This window comes from Populus trichocarpa, chromosome 15 (genome assembly GCF_000002775.5).
Source record: "Populus trichocarpa isolate Nisqually-1 chromosome 15, P.trichocarpa_v4.1, whole genome shotgun sequence".
Classification (NCBI taxonomy): Eukaryota; Viridiplantae; Streptophyta; class Magnoliopsida; order Malpighiales; family Salicaceae; genus Populus; species Populus trichocarpa.
The window spans coordinates 11914366-11933586 of NC_037299.2; the positions used below are offsets into that span (position 1 = coordinate 11914366).

Below are 19221 nucleotides of genomic sequence, written 5' to 3' on the forward strand. Positions count from 1 at the left end.
ACAGTAAGATGGACTAGAAAAAATAATTCTTCATGAACCAGATCCAAGTCCACATTTAAATTGATAAACATAATTTTTTATAGACTAAAAAATTATAAACCTAAACTTAAGCTGAAACACGACCAGAGCATGAGCTTAAACTCGAAACTCACTTTGCTTAAAACTTCTTCCCTCTAAAAGTTTGTTTGTTTTTTAAATTTAATTTTAACTTGTCATTATATAAAAACCAAGAAAATTTTATTTATTTTCTATTTAGAATAGAGATTATTTTGAAAGTTTTAGATTTCATCAAAATATATCAATCAAGAGTTTTTTTAGATTAATTTTTTATTTACCAATAATTTATTTAAATAATATTAAATAGCTTATATGAGAAATAAAATTCTAGCAAAATTTTAACTCTAAAAGGTAAATAAACTCCACTTTTAACTTTACTTCAAAAATACCCATTACCCATGTTTTAAACAAATTTTCCAAAATATTTTTCACCATGTGGTTCTTCTGTGTGCCATTCTAGATCAGTCATCATGCCTAACTTGTTCATAGTTTATGACAGCAGTCAGCTTATCAATTTCTCAAATGCAATTCATAATTTGCTAGTACTAGCTGATGAAGATCTCCTAGTCACAGAATGATATGATACAAGGTTTTGTAACAATGGAAGGATAAAAATTGAACTACTAACATTTTCAATTTGCTGTCAATCATTAAAAAAACAACTTAAACAATCCAGCATTCTAGTTAGTAGAGATGAGAATCCCTTGAGGAATATTTCAGCAAGAATCCAAAATTATTGTGCATCAAAATGGGAGTCCAGGAGATTATTACTCCCAGTTAAATGGAAGTGTTTGAGGGGCTTTGTTGCCAGAGGAACCACCAGACTGCGGTTGAAACGTTCCTGGAAAATGGACATTAGCATCCCTGTTATTGAAAACCAAAACTGAATCAATTGGCCCTAAACCATGATCATGTACTGTTGGGCCTATAGGATGCGATAAAGGGACTGAATTATGTTGCACCATGAGGTTCCCGGATGCATGCGTCTGTGTTGATGACAGAAGAGAGAGAGCACAATCCGAGTCTTGTATTTGTGTTAACCTGTCACAGAACATACTATGGCTACTTGCCCCACTACTTCCTGGCAAAGCAATGGTTCTTAGAAGCGGCTGGCAGACAGAAGCTTCCGGAGATGTCTGATTGTTAAGGCCAGGGCTGTGCCAATGCAAAAAAGGGAACTGCTTCACTCCATGGTAACTGCTCGAGGATGATCCAAAGAACAGGTTCTGTTTGTCAGGAAGTTGATGCAGATTATGGTGCCTACCATCTGCCTCAGTACTAGCAACTCCCGACCACGTGGGATTCAATACAGTAGAGGATGGATATACATGGGAACTAGAGAATGGAAATAATTGGGTACCTGAAAAAATGTTGAAAAGATGTATTTAACTATTTAATCGAAAAAATGTCATTTGCAAAAACAAGTGACATATCTGATATTCTAACATATATATCAATATGAATTACAGAAAGCCTTTAGAACTCTTTCAGTTTGGTTCTGTGCATTATGGAAGCAACTTTGAAATGACAAAATCATGCTAAATAATTTAAAATTCCATTGACAAGCATTGATTTTAAGCAAATTCAAGAAAGAGAGCAATTTCAATGTTCAAATTCAAGTCAAAGTCCAGTCTGTATATTTGGAATCGTAGATCATTAGTATATATTTCTGCAACGGCATGGCCAAAAGGTAAAGGTAGGATGGATATTGGCAGTGGAAATTAGCTATAGTGGCCACTAGATCATCATCTTCTAAGTGACATCATCCATGCAAGTTGAAGAGGCACTCAACTAGTTAAGTTTGAAATGAACTATAAAGATCTATGATTGCAATCATTGCCAATGAAGTCGTGCAACTGGGTGTGTGCCAGTATCCAGATTTAGAGCTGAAAAAGATTCCACTGAACATTGTTGTAACAAACCTTGATAATTGGATAAAAAACTTGGAGGACGAGAATGGGGATCTGGCTGAGGCTTCCTTCGCCGCCGATTGTGCCCATCAAGACGTTTCCTGCAGCTTCTTTTCCCTTCATCAAATTCCTCCAGGGAATGGAACCTAGTAAGGTAGTAGTAAAAGTATAAGACTGCTATGAAACCACAGGTGGACAGAGGTTTGGATGCAGAAGAAAAAACGAATAAAATGCATGTTATAGACATGAAGCCTGTTTTATTTACAGGACAAGAATGAAGCAAGGAAGGAGCCAGTCTAAGTGGAAGTCATCAACACTTATTCCACAAAGAATTAAGAGAACCAATTCAAAAGAATGCTGTTATACATGATTTCAGGGGCATAGGTAGAGTTCATAAGACTGTAGTAGGCTGCAAAATAAATTCTGCATAGAATTAACAAAATCTCTTCAAGGTATTACCATTTCTGTTCAGAATAATGACCTTTCCATGTTCCTCCGCATACATGCTCAAACCACATGGCAGTTCTTTACAGAAATCACACTGTGAGACGTGCTAAAACCATGTCTCAAAATAAATGCAGCATAATGGTAAAGAAATTTGATTTTGATTTTCATATAGTACGAGCCTCATGAAAGATGAACAGGAAATGATTCTATCAGTACAATTACATTGTTTCCTAAAATTAAGAGAAAATATCTGTCCAACTCAGAAAAAGCAATGCAGAAGTGCAATAAGAAGATGAAATTAGCACACCCCTGTAAGAACATGAAAGCAGCTATGGAAAAAGATGGAAAATTATAATCAGAACAAGATTTAAATCAAAATAACCTAAGCACTATTAGAGTTTGAGAAATTAAGAACACGATACCACAATTCATACCTGCTACATTGTTGGCAGAATCGCTGCTTCTGACCGCCAACTGTAACCTGAGGAGTCTTGGAATGAAGCTCACAGACCTTATGGCGCCTGTGATAGTCCCTACAAGTACTGAGGTCTGAATTGCAACCATCAACAAGGCACATAGCTACCTGAGTTCCACTGTTAGCTCCGCGTGCTCTCTTCGTTGATCCAGAAGGTAAGGGCTGTAGTTTTGAGACTCCAGGCTGCTTCCAATTAATTATAGATTCATCACTTGAATCACCAACCCTACCAAGTTTCAAATCAATAGAAAAACCCCCTCCACTCCTGTTAACTCCAAAGTTAGTTGACCTATCAAATGCATCTATGCTTATGCTTGGAACAGCTCCTTGCTCAAATTCAGTCAAATCCCAGGAAGTTGCCTTCAAGTTCCAGTCCATAAAATCTACCACTTAAGAGAGTTGCTCTCCTCAGAGTTATCTTTCTATTGCTCCACACCACCTCTACCAATTCAATTAAACTTCTCTTTCACTGTTCACCACCCTTGCATAAGAAATTATTTCACACTAAACCAAACAAACAAATCAAGAGACATCCAGATATACAAAACTACACCAAATTTTATCAATTAAACCTCAGAACAAGTAAAGACCAGCAATTTAAACCTGACAAGCAAAGAACAGCACACTTGAATAACCAAGCCCTTCTCTCATAACCCCCATTTTATACACTACAAACAACAATTTAATCCTCATATTTGCGTTGGTAGCTTAAAAAACTGTCAGATTTCAAGTGAACAGAATTGTAAATTTAAAACTAGAATTAGAATGTAAATCGGAAAAGATTTGGAGAAAACAAGAAATGCAAGGATGAGCATCTCAGAATGGTATTCTTTACTCAACCAAGCAGGGGGGGGGGGGGGAAACAAGAAACCCCCAACAAAAGGCTATTCCTTTTTGTTTAGTGAGTGCAGCAATACAGTTTGCAGAGATATACTTCCAAGAAGATTGGAAGCTTAAAAAATGAAGGCTACTAAGTACTAACTATAAATAAAGATATAGTAATAAATAAGTAAAGAAAGAGGGAAAGAGGTGAGAGAGTACTTACAGACAGGTTCACTAGAAGAAGACTTGGTTTGAGCTTTCCCACCCATTCATCCATTCATTCACTGACAATGATTCCATTTAGAACCCATAAAAGTGATCAGCAGTCAAGGAAAAAACAAAACACACACAACATAAAAAATACATCAAGCTGTAAAGCTGAGTGTGCGGTAGGTTTGAAAAATCACTACCTGTATGTACACCAGTACCAAAATGCCATAAAGGGTTGATTATAATAATGTGTTGGAAGTGGGAAATTTTAGTAACAGTGAAAAAGGAGGTCACTGCTTGCTTACCATGAAGAGCCAAATAGAGCTGAGATAAATATGCTGTCTTTATTAACTTCACTCCTTCCTTTTTCATATAAAATATAATTATTATTATTTTCTTTTTCATGTTTAGGGTTTGTTTGAAATATATATAAAAAAATAAGGACAGGCTGTTGGTTGTTCCTTTCAACTTTTTCTGGGAGGCAAGAAAAGAAGTACAAGGATATTGATGCTAATTGGGACAAAGCATGTGACCTTGTGTTTCACATTTCACAGCATGTTTTTCCTTTTGAGATTTCTTTTACTTCAAGCTGTGTGTGCATCCCACTCTACTTTTACTAGAGAGTGGGAAACAAACATTTTGAAACTTTGCTGCTACCCTCAACTTGAGCCCTCTTTTTTTTAGTGTTTTCTTTCTTTCTTCCTGGCCCTGAACAAGGGGAGGAGGAAGATTTCGAAACGGAACTTTGTGTTTGGAATATTTTCTCCTTTCAGCATCATTGAATGTGATTGCTTCTTGTTAAGGACCACCAGATTTTGTTTGTTCAATCATTTGCTTGTTGATTCTTCTAGCATAGTGTAACTCTTGTTTATGGGAAATCATGATTAAACAATCAAGGATGCAACATGTTTTATTTTCCCTTTAACAAGTAAATCTCGCAAGAACAATGTTGATTCTTGGACCATGTTCTTGAGAAAAAAATTATGGTAGTTTTGTCAATTATATCGGTAATTGAATGATCATGTATCTTTTTTTTTTCATAAAAATACATGACAATTAATATAGTCTGTCTCGTACTTTAATATTGTCATTGTTGAAATTATAAAACTCGATCCAGGATGTGACTTGGAATAAGATAAGATAAATAGTTACCTCGGATCATTTTAAAAAAATAATTTAAAAAAACACTGAAAAAACAATATTTTTTTTAAAATAATTCAACGGTTTGAGGACCTGATTTTATTATATGTTAACCAGAGTTTTTAACTAGGTTAAACTAAATCACTTTTCATTTTATTTTTTTAATTAGAACTTGATCAGAAATTCTAGATTGGTTGAATTCTAGATTTATTAATCCAATAATAAATCTAAATTTCATAATCATGATTATGTAATGACAAATTATGATTATTGTAATGAAAAAGTGAGTTGTCCTGTATAAAAAAGGAAAGTTTTCTCAAGAAAAACATGATATATTTAATTATACGAAGCTCAATTATAGGTTCTTAACAGTATAAACCTGAAATCACGATCCTAATTCATGCAGCTCCTTGACATGTGAACCAGCATCAAGCTGCATTTTCATCCACAGTATATAAATAAAAATCAACTTCGTTCAATGTATCACATGAAAAACATGCAAGAGGATGAAAAAAAGAGAAAAAGAATCAATTGAGGCCTGATTTATGCCTTGTCAATTTCTCACTCAATTTTATTTCCACGTCACTCGTTTAAATTTTTCAAAAAGAAAAAATAATAATGAGTTGCACGTAGAAAAAAGAAAAGAAAAGAGGAAACAAAATACAAAGCCAAATCTAGTGAAAATGAATAAAATCTTTGACGCCAGCCAAAAACAAGGTCTATCACCTAATAATGAAAATCTTTCATCATTTAATTTCACTCCCACCAATGGAAGCATCTGTGAATTTTATCTTTCTTTGATTATTTATTTATTTTAATCATTATCTTGACTATTTACATCTAGAAAATTAAACAAAATTGTTATAAATACAATCGTTTTAATGTGTTAATTTTTAAAATAAATTAAAAAAATATATTATTTTAAACATTTCTCAACAAAAAACACTTTGAAAAGCAATCGTTACGACACTCTCTGTACCTTTATAAACTCAAACAAAAAGTTATAATGCTATTTTTTCATGATTAAAGAATATTCTTAGATTAACTTGTATAATTTAAATTAAAAAAATTATAAAAAATTCTTGATGTATTAGCAATAATCTTTTTTTTTTATTAAAAGAAAGAGAAAGAGAATATTCTTGTGTAAGTGGGTGCGGGTGGATTGTGTGCAAGTTTCTCTTACCAATGACGGGAAAGAAAAGCATTGTATGCACAAAATGGCTCTTGGACCACACCTTGGTTTAAAAAGCTAAAGAAGGGGTGCGCGTGGGCAATGCAAATAGTTAAGAAAATAAATAATAATAAAAATCTTAGATTAAAATAAATTAAAGGGAGATGGGTCGGAGAAATAAATAGAGAAAAGATGGAGGGGTAAAATGGGATACAAAAAAGGAGGGCAACCACCAGGACCAATGTCAGTGGTAGCTGTAATTGCTAGTGTCAGTAGTAGGGACCAACCCCTATAATTCTAGGCTGGATAGATTTTCTGTGGGCTTTCCTTTGTTCCCCACGTGTCCATCTTTCTTCATCTCAGCCATGCAAATTGAAGCTCTCACTGTTGCAAAAATCTATTCCCTCTTTCATGTATGTAACTGTCGGCACACTTTAATATGGAGTGATTTATTTATTTATTTATTTTACATTGTTGGAAAACTAATTTCCTGGTTTAATTTAGAAAATAGGCGCCCTTGTACATGAAAAAATATTATGTATTTATAATTATATATAAGAATATAAATTCTATTATGCATTACATTATTTTGACTATTAAACTAAAAAGATACTATTAAATAATATAGAATAATAATTTTAGTAGTTGTATTTCATTTGTCTCTGATTAAGAAAAGGACTGAAACTATAATATATTTTTTAAAAATAATAATTTAATATTCTTTCCATTTTATGCTTAATTATGCATTACATAAAACTTTAAATAATATAGAATAAACTTTTTAAATCATTCTCTAACTAATATAGTACCTTATGAAACTTTACTTTGACTATTAACTGTAAGGATACTATTAAAAAATGCAAATCAAAACTAATAATTAAAATAAAAAAAATAATTGAATTATATCAAAACTTAAGATCTTTAGTTTTTTTAAATAAAGTTTTTAGTTATTTTCTTATATTAGCTTTGATTCTTTTTTATACAAAAATATGCATAAATTGTTTTTGTTATTCCTGTACAATAGTGATTGTGCACTATTTTTTTTTTAATAAAAAAAATGCTTTAATATTGTGACCAAATTGGATAGAAACCTAATATTTAAAGCCCTAATTCTATGTATACATAATTTTTTTTTCCATATATGTAGTACCTTTTTATGCAGTACAAACATTAATTTTCTAACCAATAATTATTTAACTAGAAATATCTTTACTAATAACGCACCTGACATTACAACTCTCGACTTCCTAGGAAAGTATTGTGTCTCCACTAATAATGAGCATGACACAACATTAATGACTTAATTTTTTTATAAAAATATTTTCTTTCTCTATAAAGTAAGTTCAAGGATTGAGTGTATAAATATATTAAATCACCAGGAAAAAAAAAAAGAGTCTTGACCATGCAAAATACAAGTTCTAGGCCATAACCATATAGATTCTATGTCATACAAGTTCCAAACCTATCACTAGTCATGCAAGGTCATGAGTTCTAGGTCTTAGGTCTTGGACTCCACACTTAGCCATACAATCTTATAAGTAATTCCATGAATTACCATCAATCATCCAACAGTTTTATGAACCATAAAAACTACATAACAAATTCTAGAATCGTAAATAACCACTTAACAACTCCTAAAACATACAATTTCTCCCTATTATTTGTTTTAATTTATTGTACATTATTTTCTCCTTTTACATCTTACTAACTTAAGCATCGAAGTATTTCATGTGCCTATAATGAGCTTACTTTGCAGGGAAGCTCATGGGGAAAACTCAATTCTTATATGAGATTTTCTCATGACTTCATTAATGATGTTATCTGTGTGAACTTGAATAAAAAATTAGTTTTTTTTTTGGTTAACTAAACTCTAGGACATGGAATAATAACTAATCTCCCAATTATAGAAACTATAACCTCTTTAGATCTTCACCAACTCTCTCATTAAATACAAATATTCAATAATATTATTCTAGTCATTCAAGAACAACTTTGCATTCAAATACAACACATAACTCTATCTCCATTACATGCACATAGATAAAATCAGTTCCATGAAAAAAAAACAACATGCAAAGTGGGCACGACACTTCAACTTTACAAAGAAACAATTCTCGTTATAAAGAGCACTCAACAATAAAACCTAGCCACAAGTGTGACTATCACCATCAATCTTGTTTTTAGTCCCGCTCACATGATCCTTAATAAAAAAGCTATACATGCAAGATTGTATTAGCTCCTAAGAATAAGAATGAGCATCATTCTCATCAAGTAAGAAACTTTCCACTTTGACATAAAGTGTTACACACTCGTCTTTTCAAAGACTATGTTTTCGTAGAGGCCAACCTGGATAGCTATGACCGTCATATAGAACATGGAGAGCACGTGTACAATATTAGAAATATTCTAGAGCTTGTAACATAAAATAGTGACGATATGTGTAAAATTCTCCTAGCGATATTTCATGGAACACCAATGCTCTTTTCCATCACCCAATAGGAAGATGAAAGCACCTGAGTATAGCTTTAGAGATTTAATGAGAAAATTCTTAACATTGAGCATCTACTCGAACTCATTACCACTAAGAGCCTGATTAATGAATTCTACAACTACTTATTATAGAAACACCTATATACTCTCTTTGACATGACTCTCATTAATGTAAAATAGGCTATGGATAATCATATTCAAGTGGAAGAAGCAAGTGTCAACAGACATAGACACCTTTGTTTTCAAATATCATAATCTTCATAACACCATTAATCTCTTACTAGTGCATCATTTAAAAGAAGCACCAATGAATCCATTCGTGATCGTTTGACATTCATTAAGTTTCTAACCATATCTCTTACCACTGAACATGTTTAAATGATTTTTGTCATTCAAAGAAAGGATTTTGTGTGATGGTCATCTTCAATAAAGAGTGACATGAACACTAAAAGTCCTAATAAATTGTCACTTTCATCATTATCAAAGCCATAACACCAAAGAATATCGTGTCCTAAAAAAATTTGATCTCTAAAGGATACCTTAACAATTTGTGAATAAGGAAATGTAATATGAACAAACAAGGAAAAATCCTCATGATGCATTACCTGGTATTAGATAATTTTTAAAAATTATATTTCTACTATCTTTTGAACTTTTGAATAAAAACAGTAATATTTCTCTGTATCTTTAATATCTCTAATGAAAAACCTCAATAACAAAATATTTGTGTTTCTAAATATATCTTCATATCCTAAACAATAAATCTTTACAATGTGATATCCATAACTCCCTTAAAATTCTTCAAGTTTCCACAACTACTTATCTCCAAAATAATCAGAGATCCTTCTCCGATCTTTATGACTATTCAAAATACACTTTCTTGTGAAATGCATACACATATCATATTACTTATGTTTATGCTCGCATTTTATTACTAGATTGCTTATCTGAACTAACAAAATAATTACATTGTTCTCTCTTGTAAAAACATTAATAAAAATTATGTTAAAAAATATTAATAACAACCATAAAAGGTAATATTAATTGTACGAAACATGTAATTTTTTCTCCCTCTACTTATACTAGATAAGTTTTTTAAATATGATTATTTAAAAGCCGTGGGGTTAAATTAAAGTGAATGAAAAATTAAAAAAAAAACTAGTTATTTGAGCATAACCTAACCAATTTGCCTTGACCAAGCCTACATGGCTGGCCTTATAGCCATCTAGGCTTGCCAAAGTGTTAGAAATCATAATTGATTCGCCTTGAATGTCTAGAAAGCTAGTATTTCAAGCCTACTTACTTCAATTTATCCAATCTTATCATGACACATATATTTATATATTTTTTAAGTTCTTGAGTCCGCACATACTTTTCATATATACACAATTTTTTCTATAAAAAATAAATAAATAACAGAAATTATACTATAAAATCATTTTGTTTCAATATCAATGGAATTTTCACCGGTGCTCGTAACAAATCCTTGGATTGACTACATCACTAGAATTATCACCGGTGCTTGTACAGTAATCATAGAACAAGGCCGTACGCTTAAACACAATCTAGTAGCTAGCTGTACTCTTCAATAAGAACCGGTCCCCATCTCATCACATTATTTGTTCTTTGCTCAGAAAAAGGATTCTACGCGTCCTTCATTGATAAGGTGATCCAAGACGTACTCTGTGTCATTAAAATCTGCAACTCCGAAACGACTCTTCACTTTTTCTGACGAACACTATTTAATAAAGTGGTAGACTCTCCACGTTTCCATGGACTGCCATTACATAATTTCTAGGGTAACAAAAGTCCCCAAGTTGTGCGCCATTGAACAACAGATATTTTTACAAGTTTGGCTGGAAATCATCTTGTGATTTGGAAGTCTGGAAATTCCAAAAGAGATTGAGATCACTTCTATAATTAGTGATCGATCATGACAAGGAAGTATTACACATTTATCATCAAGACCCAGGTATGTTCATAAAGGTTCAACGTAAATATGAAGCAAGAGCAAGAGTCGCAAATCGTACAAGAAAGTGTGTGCGTGTATGGGTCTACGTGTGCATGTTATTCGTGAAGAACTTGGGTTTTGCTCATGATATCTTGGCTACAAAGTCTAGACCTTTTCAATTATTTCTTGAATTAGCTAACGAGACATGTTACTAGTGTTACGTTCTCCATCCAACGCTAGCTTTAATTATTTCTTGGAGTTGAGCATTGATTTCACATACAGGGCTGAAGGTGTTACTGTGGATTTTTCAAGAAGCAAAACCATCTCGTATCATTTCAAGAAAAGAGTCCCTCGTTTCTATGTTTTGCAGGCATGTTAATCATTGATGACCTAACTCTTCATAATCTGTACGATAATAACAGTTGATGTAGTAGCTGTACATAGCTCGAACAAAAGGCAGTGGGAAATTTAAAAATCATAACAAAACAATTTTTTTTTTCTGTATTTCCATTTCCACTACAAGTTTTACCTCTTTAAGAAATACTTTTTTCAAGGGGATCAAGAGAGAATCATAGGCTACTAAACTTGGCCCATGTAAATATCCACAGCCCAAGACCACAAGTATGGATCAACAACATCACTATTTGTTTAGACCCGAACACAACCACTTCCTTAATTCTCTCAAACTCTGAAAACTCTGAAAACTTCTTTACCTTGTCGGGATTTTTTCTCTTCTTTTCATTTTCGGGTCTATAATCATTTCTCCTTTCATCAAAATAGAACCCTTTTAAGGGTTTAGTCCAAAGTTGAATTTCGTTGTTTGATTAGGCTCAATTTGAACATGGACGGAGAAGAGTTAACAGAGCAAGAAACTGCATTGTATGATCGCCAAATTAGGGTTTGGGGTGCTGATGCTCAACGAAGGTAAAACCCTTTTTCATTAAACTTCTCTATTTGATTTAGAACTTACGCTTTTAAGTAACCCATGTTTTATTTTTTTGTAGACTAAGCAAATCCCATATATTAGTTTATGGAATGAAGGGCACTATTACTGAGGTACTTGCTACTACAACCTTAAAACCCACTAAAAATGTGTTCTTTTTTATGTTGATAATATGGGGCTTAGTGTTTTTGTGTTTATTTTTGGGTAGTTTTGCAAGAACATTGTTTTGGCTGGAGTTGGAAGTCTGACACTAGTGGATGACAGGGCTGTGACTGAAGAAGCATTGTCTGCTAATTTTTTGATGCCCCCTGATGAAAATGCTTGTAGTGGGAAAACTCTTGCTGAGCTTTGCCGTGATTCTTTGAATGAATTTAACCCCATGGTTCGTGTTTCGGTTGAAAAAGGTTTGGTTTGTCTGTCCCACAACTTTTTCTTGTTTTTATAGTTTTGTAACTGTTAATGCTTAACTTTGTTGTTGGATTGTTTAATTTAGTGATTGGAATTGGTTGAAAAATGTTTTTGTTTGCTAATTTTATAAATCATAAGAATTTTTTACATGTGCAATGAATTCGAAATTATCTAACGGGATATTGAAATTGCAGGTGATTTGGCAAGCTTTGGCGTTGAATTCTTTGATAAGTTTGATGTTGTAGTTATAAGTTTCTGCTCCCTTGCAACCAAAGTACGGGTCAATCATTTTCCTTTATTAATTTGTGTAGATAATTGTGCTTGTTGTTAGGATTTTTCCTGCTCTGTGATTTAATGCCTGTATTTGTTTTACTTGCTATGTTTTCGAATCTTATGCTTTTAATGCAGAAATTGATCAATGAGAGGTGTCGGAAGTTATCGAAGCGTGTATCATTTTACACAGTTGACTGTAGAGATTGTTGTGGCGAGATCTTTGTTGATTTGCAGAAATATAATTATGCAAAGGTAAACCATCTTTTACCTTTCCATTTTCGCACATTTTCTGCTCTCACTGGATCATGTTGTAACTGGATCATGTTGATCCAAATGTTTCTTTTTTAAAGCCAAGCATTGAATCAGTTTTGTTCTGAGTGGCAGATTGTTTATTTCTTGTTTTAGCTCATGCTGACTCTTAATTTCATTTATTCATGTCATTCTTTCTTTGAATGCCTCATGTTCACTTATAAGGATGGAGATGAAGATACCAGTTTAACATGTTATTAAACTATAGATGTACTGTCTATTTGTGAACCTTGATCATGAATGGCCTTGTTGTTAAAAAGTGGAAGTAGAACTGAGCACTGATCTTTTTGGCATGTACGCAGACTGGTCTCCTTAAATCTCCTATACTTAATTTTGACATCTATTGTATGAAGTTGCAACTCCCATGGGATGCCAAATTGTTGATGTTTTTCAAGCATCCTCAAATAGTGTGCTCTGTTGACCTGGGTTTTTCCCTATTTCATGTTATTGACAGAAAAGGCTAGATGGAACTACTGAATGCGAACTGCAATATCCAAGTTTTCAGGTATCACTAAGTTCTCCCCAATGAATTTGATAGCCAAATGTGTGGCCTCATCCAGCCTTGTTCCTTCAGTACAAGTGCATAATGTATATTCAGTCAAACATGAACTTCTGTAACATTATTGTTAAAAAAAAGGATGGCTTCTATTAAATTAAGCTAGCCCTATAGGTAAGCTAGCTGGTAATTGGTGAGAGTAGTAGCAAACTGATCCATGCTATCTTCACATGTATGCCATTAAGGGGACACCAACAGAGAATGAACCAAGTGGCCAGCTATAGTAATCTACTTGGACTAAAATATGGTGCAGCCAAGGAAATTAGCTTTGTAGTATTCATTTAGGATAGCTACCAAGCTCATGGTTAATTAGCATCGGTTTGAAATGGAAGTCTGAGCTGATTTTGATTGACATAAACAATAAATAATTTATTTGCTATGGTGCCCATTTTACTGACAACTTATGTAATTGATCTGTTATTTTCAGGAAGCTATTTCAGTGCCTTGGAGATCACTTCCCCGGAAAGTCTCAAAGCTTTATTTGGCTATGAGAGGTCTGGCTAAATATTCAGTTATTGCTATTTAGAAGGAAAAATAGAAAATAAAAAAGGTGGTCCAAACTAATGGTGAATGTAGAGTACTGTTAAACTGTTCACAACTCATGTTTGCCTGGTTCTTGTCCTGGTGGAATTCTGCTACAAAACTGAGGAATATATAATGTTCCTTTCTGTAATTGTGTTACAAGGATGAGTTGTTTCTTATTCACAACCTAACTCATGCATCTTCATTCTGAAGTGCATGAATACTGATTTCTCTATTCTGGAACTGGGAATCTAATGAATGGTTTGTCCATTTTGTGATGAAGAATCTGAAATCCTGTTTCTTTCATAATTTGATGAGTTGGGATTTCAAATAAATCCGAGCAGTGTTTTTAAACTGTCTCCATTGTAGAAGAGATGACCTGTTTTATTCTCTATCTTTTGTAGTGATTGAAAGATTTGAAGAGGACGAAGGACGCAAGCCAGGAGAAATTTGTATTGAGGACCTTCCTGCTGTTCTGAAGCTGAAAAAGGAACTTTGTGAGGCGCAGGTATGCCTGTAGGAATCAGTTATTTGTGTTTGTTTATTTGAAAAAGAAAGAAAGGCAGCTTCTAAACCTTGCTATCACAATCCCTTTCAGTCACTGAATGAATCTCACATTCCCAATGCCCTCCTTGAAAGATTGGTTATGGGTGCAAGAGAATTCCCTCCAGTTTGTGCCATCATTGGAGGAATCCTTGGACAGGTGAATTCCTTATATCTTTATTTACTTGTTTTCTTCCCAAGTGTTCAATTAATTTAGTTTAATATGTGGCATTAAAACTTTTAGGAGGTAATCAAAGCAATATCAGGCAAAGGGGATCCCCTCAAGAATTTCTTCTTCTTTGATAGTGTGGATGGGAAAGGCATTATAGAGGACATATCAGATCCTAACCCAAAAGGCTGATCACGGCATGTTTAGTGAAAGCTTAATGAACTAAATTGAGTAGTGTATGGGTACTGAATACTGACAACTGCCGTGTAGGAGATGTCATATTTGTTGTAGTTTCTTTTTTTAATCTTTGCCAGGATAAGCTAAAGCTGATTCTGAAGCTCAGGAAAGTTGGGAGCTTGGTTATTGATTTGTTACTGGTTTTTAGCTGTCGACTGTTGCTAGTGGTTTTCTGGTGTTTTATTTTTACCATAGATTGTTGTTCATCATAGTAAGTGACTTTTAACAGTTCACGCCTGCGTATATTTAACTAACTAATGTACAGCGGCAGAGGCAGGGCAATATATAGCCAAGAATGGCTGTTGATGATCATTCTTTTTCCTAAGAAAATGTTACTATTATTGAATGATTCAAGTGACTGTGTCCCTCGAATGAGTACGTTCCACAGTGCATCGCCACAGCCATGCTAAATAGTTCTAGACAAGACTTGGTGATATTGATTCATGGATGTTGCCCGTTGAGCTGGTTGCTGGAAGATTGATTGCTGGCTCGTGCAAAATGTTCTTTTGATCATAGCATGTATGTGGGCTATAAGCAATTAGTTTGTCTTATAAAATTAGAGCAAAATATGAAAGGTGGCCATCGCATGTGTGACTTTGCATCCTCGAGGAAAGATGAAAGTAGTCGCTTTATTGGTGGTTTCCAGATGTACGTGCCTCCGCGGCCACTGAAGAAGCTCTGGGAGAAAGTGAAAATTTGAAAAGATAATTATATTCAACAAGAATTATAAACTAGTTCGTAGTATTATTAAGAATATATTTAGTGGGTCATGAGATTTATTTGGTCATCATAGCAGTATCGAAACTACAGACAAACATCATGAGCAGAAGGGGAGTCAGGAAACGCAATTAATTGAATTGAATGACACTGGTGAAATATGCCTTCCTGTAAACAAGTGAAGTCACTTAGCCCTTGTTTGTGATTAATTACATAACTAATCTCATGGCACAGAGGAGGAAAAAGGTCATCAACATTCGACTATTGAAATATCTAGATTTATGTTCTGTGATAATAATATTAATCTCAAGCAAGATTCATGTTAATCGTACAAGCTCCAAGATGAAAACTCGAAAACATAATGTCGGTGGTTCTTATCCCTCTGTAATCTAATCCAGTAAATCACGTTCAAATCAAAATCCGCCAACTTAACCTCATTCTTGATTCAAAAACACAACAAAATATTCCAAGTCATGATGAATTGCGAAAAAGAAACAGACCCCACCATGGAAAGACCATGAAAAGAAACAATAATTTAACTGTAGCAACAGTATAGGCATATGCAACAAGGATGGACTCCATAAAACAGTCAAAGAGCTTTAACCTACGTGGAGCATCGACAGACTCAAAAACTCATGGTTAAAGCTCGTAAACTCCTATACAGCTCTCCAAGCGACCTTAAATCTTCACTTCAACATGGGAGGTCTCCACCAGGAGGAGGAGGTGGTGCTTGGAAGGTTAAGAACAATGACTTGGCAGTTGATGAGATATTGAAAGAGAGAAGGGCAGCCATTGAGAGTGGCAAGTTGAAAGGAAGGAGGCTTTTTGAGGCCATGGGGAGTAGTGTGAGTGAGATGGATTTTGGAGGGATAGAGGAGATGATATGTCATAATTTGGATGGTTTGGTTCAAGAGAGTGAAGTTAGATCAGTGTTCTCTTATGCTTCTGATGATGAGACTGAAGATGTTGAAGCAAGCAAAGGAGGGTTGTCTCCATATAGTCATCATTGTTCTTATTCATCATCATCATCATCTTCCTCTTCCTTTTCTTTTTATATTTGTGATAACTGTACTGAGAGAGAGAAAGAGGAAGAAAAGGTGGTGGTGGAGGCAAGTGAACAAGAAGAAAAGAGAGTTTTGAATGCTGATCAAGAAAGATATGGGGCAAGCTGGATGGTTGCTATGGGTTGGCTTACAATTGCTTTCATTGTGTGCGCATTCGGGATCATCTCAAAGAGTTTTGGTAATCATGGGGTTGGCAATGAGGTGATTGAGTTCCCAACATGATATTTTCTTTGTTTACTTTCTAGCTTGGTTCTAAACTGAGGTGGTCATTCAACTGATGTTTCCTTGATATTTTGTATGAATGAATCTGTCTTCTGATTGGAGATTTTCTTACCTTACTATCATGAATAATGCAGATATATATGAATTTTCATACTACTACACTTACTGGTGATGATACATGTAGTAAAACAGATAGCTGAATCTATGATATATGGAGCTATTACCCCAATATCTTGCTGACATGGGAACGATCTTGAACATTTAAGGGATTTTGAAGAATGAAATTTAAAATAAATAAATTTATGCCCTCCCTTTAAATCTACAGAAGAACATGAATTTAATGTCGTATCTAGAACAAAAGGTGACCTGAATTCTGAGCTCCCAGCCTTTTCCTTTGAGCCCTTAATGTGTGGGATATCTGTCTATCATATAACAGTTAAGCAATTGATGCTGAAGAATAATATGGATGCAAATAAAATACACATAAGGTTCTAGTTGAGTTTTTTCAATCTGCACCAACATGAATCCAATCCCAATCCCAGATTTTAAATAGAAATAGGTTATCCAACCATTTGCATTTACAAATTTGACCAAAACTTCAATAATGATACTCTTTCATCCAACCTTCTTAGCATCCAATTTTGCTCCTGCTTTTGACCAAGAATTGTGAATCAGAAGAGCTAAAGTAAGGAGTCTTCAGAATTGCAGAGGTAATTATATGCCAATTCTAAACATTGTATGGCTACTCGATATAATGAATCTGCCAAATCTGTCCAGCATCATCAGAACTACTCCATAGCTAGAAGGAAAGTGGCTTCCAATGTTATCTTCTGTTGAAGATTATTTATTTTCCATCCCCAATTCAGAATTACAGTAGTTTATGTGCAATCCAAGCATTAAGGAAAAAGTTGCAGCATAATTTAGAAAGGAGTATAAGTTTGGATCTGCCTCAGGATGTCCTCAAAGTTTTCAGAGGACCTCTCAGTTGGATGGTTATGCATCCCTTCATAGGTGGTCACAACAATCCCTTCATCTTTAGAATTGCGTTGGACTTGCTTCTTGACATTGCACCCAGTACTTGTACACCTGTAGTAGCTTCTGCAGTCGAAATTAAATATTCAACAAACAAACTTCCCATCGGATGATGATTTTGGTTCTGTTTTATGATCTGATCTAAATTAATTTTCAATAAGCAATGAACATATCACAAGCCTTGTCCTGTCTTCAATGAATTTAGTCACTTTTGTTCAATGTGTACTATAGATAATGTCTGAGTCAAAATGATCACGATGTTGGAGTGAATTTTTTTTAAAAAAAAAACCTAGCTTTTTGGAGGGTACGAGAGCATCTGGAAAATTTTGGCAAGAATTAACACTAACCAATATAGTTAATTCCAACTACAACAATTAATAAGGCAGGTAGGTAGTAAAAATGCACGTTCATGCTTCAATTGAAGATAGAAAATTGACAAGCTAGAGAGTTCAGAGAGTGTTTAAGTAATCATGCCACAAAAGAACCAGCAAATCTTTAGCTGATTAACAGCATACTAACCTTGGAAACTTGCTGCTCTTGACAGTCTTTTGCCCATATTTCCTCCATCTATACCCATCATCAAGTATATCAACTTGGCTTCGAGTTTGAAATGCATATCTATGCTTCCTAAAATCATCACTATCCCCTCCTCTCTTTCCTGGTTTCACCTTAAACTCAGAACCGTTACAGATTCTACTAGTCTGAGAAACACTGCTTTTAGCATCCAAATGTTGAAACCTACTTTCTGGCTTGACCCCATTTTCACTGTCACCGTGAAAATAGATTAGAGGATTTGCCATGTTTAGTGATGATGGTGAAACTGAAGGACTTGATGGGCCAGAAACAGGAAGGAATATTTGATACTTCTCCATTGGCATTAATGGTATATATGTATAAACAAGACCTGAGCTGCTACGACCACTCACATAAGTCTATACTACTTCGAGAAGAAGAAATATACAAGAAGCTATGGCAAATATAAAAAGGCAAGACCATGTAAGAAAAAGGTGGGCGGCTAATAGGCAACGTCCAATTCACTTGGCACAGCAAAAAAAATCATCTATAAAGGCTAGTGCACATTATTCATGTATGCATCCTTCATATATATATGTGTGTGTGTGTGTGTGTGTATAGAAAGATGAGTCGTAAACGGCACGCAAAGACATGAACAGGGAGTTATAGTACAAAGACGACAGAAAAAGCTTCTCATTATTGCAGTTAAGTCACATCAGTGTTTGGATTTACGATAGTTTTGGTAAAAACGTCTTATGTTTGATGTTCGCAAGGATTAGAGAAATTCACAAGCTATTCAAACCTAACTTCCGTTTTTTCTATGCTAAATCTCAACCACACATACTAATGACACTTGTGAACTCTGCACGTTCATAAATAAAAAAATAAATCACCCTTTATCGTGTGCAAATGGTAAGAGTATTTTTTGCGTTCTAAACAAAACCAATTTAAGGTTGCAACATCAAGTTGAATTGGTGTTTTAGGTTATGATTCTTAAAAGAAAACAGCAGACTTCACCAAAATTTCATATCTGCAAGCTA

General features: G+C 34.1%; 3 protein-coding genes across 8 annotated transcripts; 1 reads left to right on the forward strand and 2 right to left on the reverse strand.

The window, feature by feature from the left end:
- Positions 1-607: 607 nt before the first annotated feature.
- Positions 608-4275, reverse strand: LOC7454733 (squamosa promoter-binding-like protein 13A). 6 transcript variants are annotated; one of them, XM_024586040.2, is made up of 5 exons: positions 4122-4275; positions 3935-3995; positions 2849-3358; positions 1980-2113; positions 608-1417 (listed from the first exon to the last, which is right to left on the reverse strand). In XM_024586040.2, the coding sequence occupies exons 3-5, from the start codon at positions 3265-3267 to the stop codon at positions 825-827; spliced, it is 1146 nt and encodes a 381-aa protein (XP_024441808.2). In that variant the 5' UTR covers positions 3268-3358; positions 3935-3995; positions 4122-4275; the 3' UTR covers positions 608-824. The 6 variants fall into 6 exon arrangements, with proteins under 6 accessions (XP_024441808.2, XP_052303670.1, XP_024441807.2 ...); XM_052447710.1 differs by having other exon boundaries at positions 2849-3370; XM_024586039.2 differs by having other exon boundaries at positions 2849-3393.
- Positions 4276-11246: 6971 nt separating this feature from the next.
- LOC7454734 (SUMO-activating enzyme subunit 1A) lies at positions 11247-14861 on the forward strand. Its single transcript, XM_002321677.4, has 10 exons — positions 11247-11597; positions 11678-11729; positions 11825-12020; positions 12219-12298; positions 12433-12549; positions 13061-13111; positions 13590-13656; positions 14089-14192; positions 14283-14387; positions 14472-14861. The coding sequence occupies exons 1-10, from the start codon at positions 11515-11517 to the stop codon at positions 14586-14588; spliced, it is 972 nt and encodes a 323-aa protein (XP_002321713.1). The 5' UTR covers positions 11247-11514; the 3' UTR covers positions 14589-14861.
- A 2296-nt stretch (positions 14862-17157) lies between these two features.
- Positions 17158-18757, reverse strand: LOC7463139 (probable WRKY transcription factor 43). The gene is made up of 2 exons (XM_002322238.4): positions 18188-18757; positions 17158-17734 (listed from the first exon to the last, which is right to left on the reverse strand). The coding sequence occupies exons 1-2, from the start codon at positions 18544-18546 to the stop codon at positions 17557-17559; spliced, it is 537 nt and encodes a 178-aa protein (XP_002322274.1). The 5' UTR covers positions 18547-18757; the 3' UTR covers positions 17158-17556.
- Between the last annotated feature and the right edge of the window lie 464 nt (positions 18758-19221).

Coding starts and splice junctions, on each gene's coding strand:
- LOC7454733 (XM_024586040.2), bottom strand. CDS start 3,267: ATGGACTGGAACTTGAAGGCAACTTCCTGGGATTTGACTGAATTTGAG. Junction 2,114..2,848: donor TTCTGCCAACAATGTAGCAG/GTATGAATTGTG, acceptor CTACCTTACTAG/GTTCCATTCCCTGGAGGAAT. Junction 1,418..1,979: donor TTTTTTATCCAATTATCAAG/GTTTGTTACAAC, acceptor ACATTTTTTCAG/GTACCCAATTATTTCCATTC.
- LOC7454734 (XM_002321677.4), top strand. CDS start 11,515: ATGGACGGAGAAGAGTTAACAGAGCAAGAAACTGCATTGTATGATCGC. Junction 12,299..12,432: donor TCTGCTCCCTTGCAACCAAA/GTACGGGTCAAT, acceptor CTTTTAATGCAG/AAATTGATCAATGAGAGGTG. Junction 12,550..13,060: donor AGAAATATAATTATGCAAAG/GTAAACCATCTT, acceptor TGTTATTGACAG/AAAAGGCTAGATGGAACTAC.
- LOC7463139 (XM_002322238.4), bottom strand. CDS start 18,546: ATGCCAATGGAGAAGTATCAAATATTCCTTCCTGTTTCTGGCCCATCA. Junction 17,735..18,187: donor AAGAGCAGCAAGTTTCCAAG/GTTAGTATGCTG, acceptor TTTCGACTGCAG/AAGCTACTACAGGTGTACAA.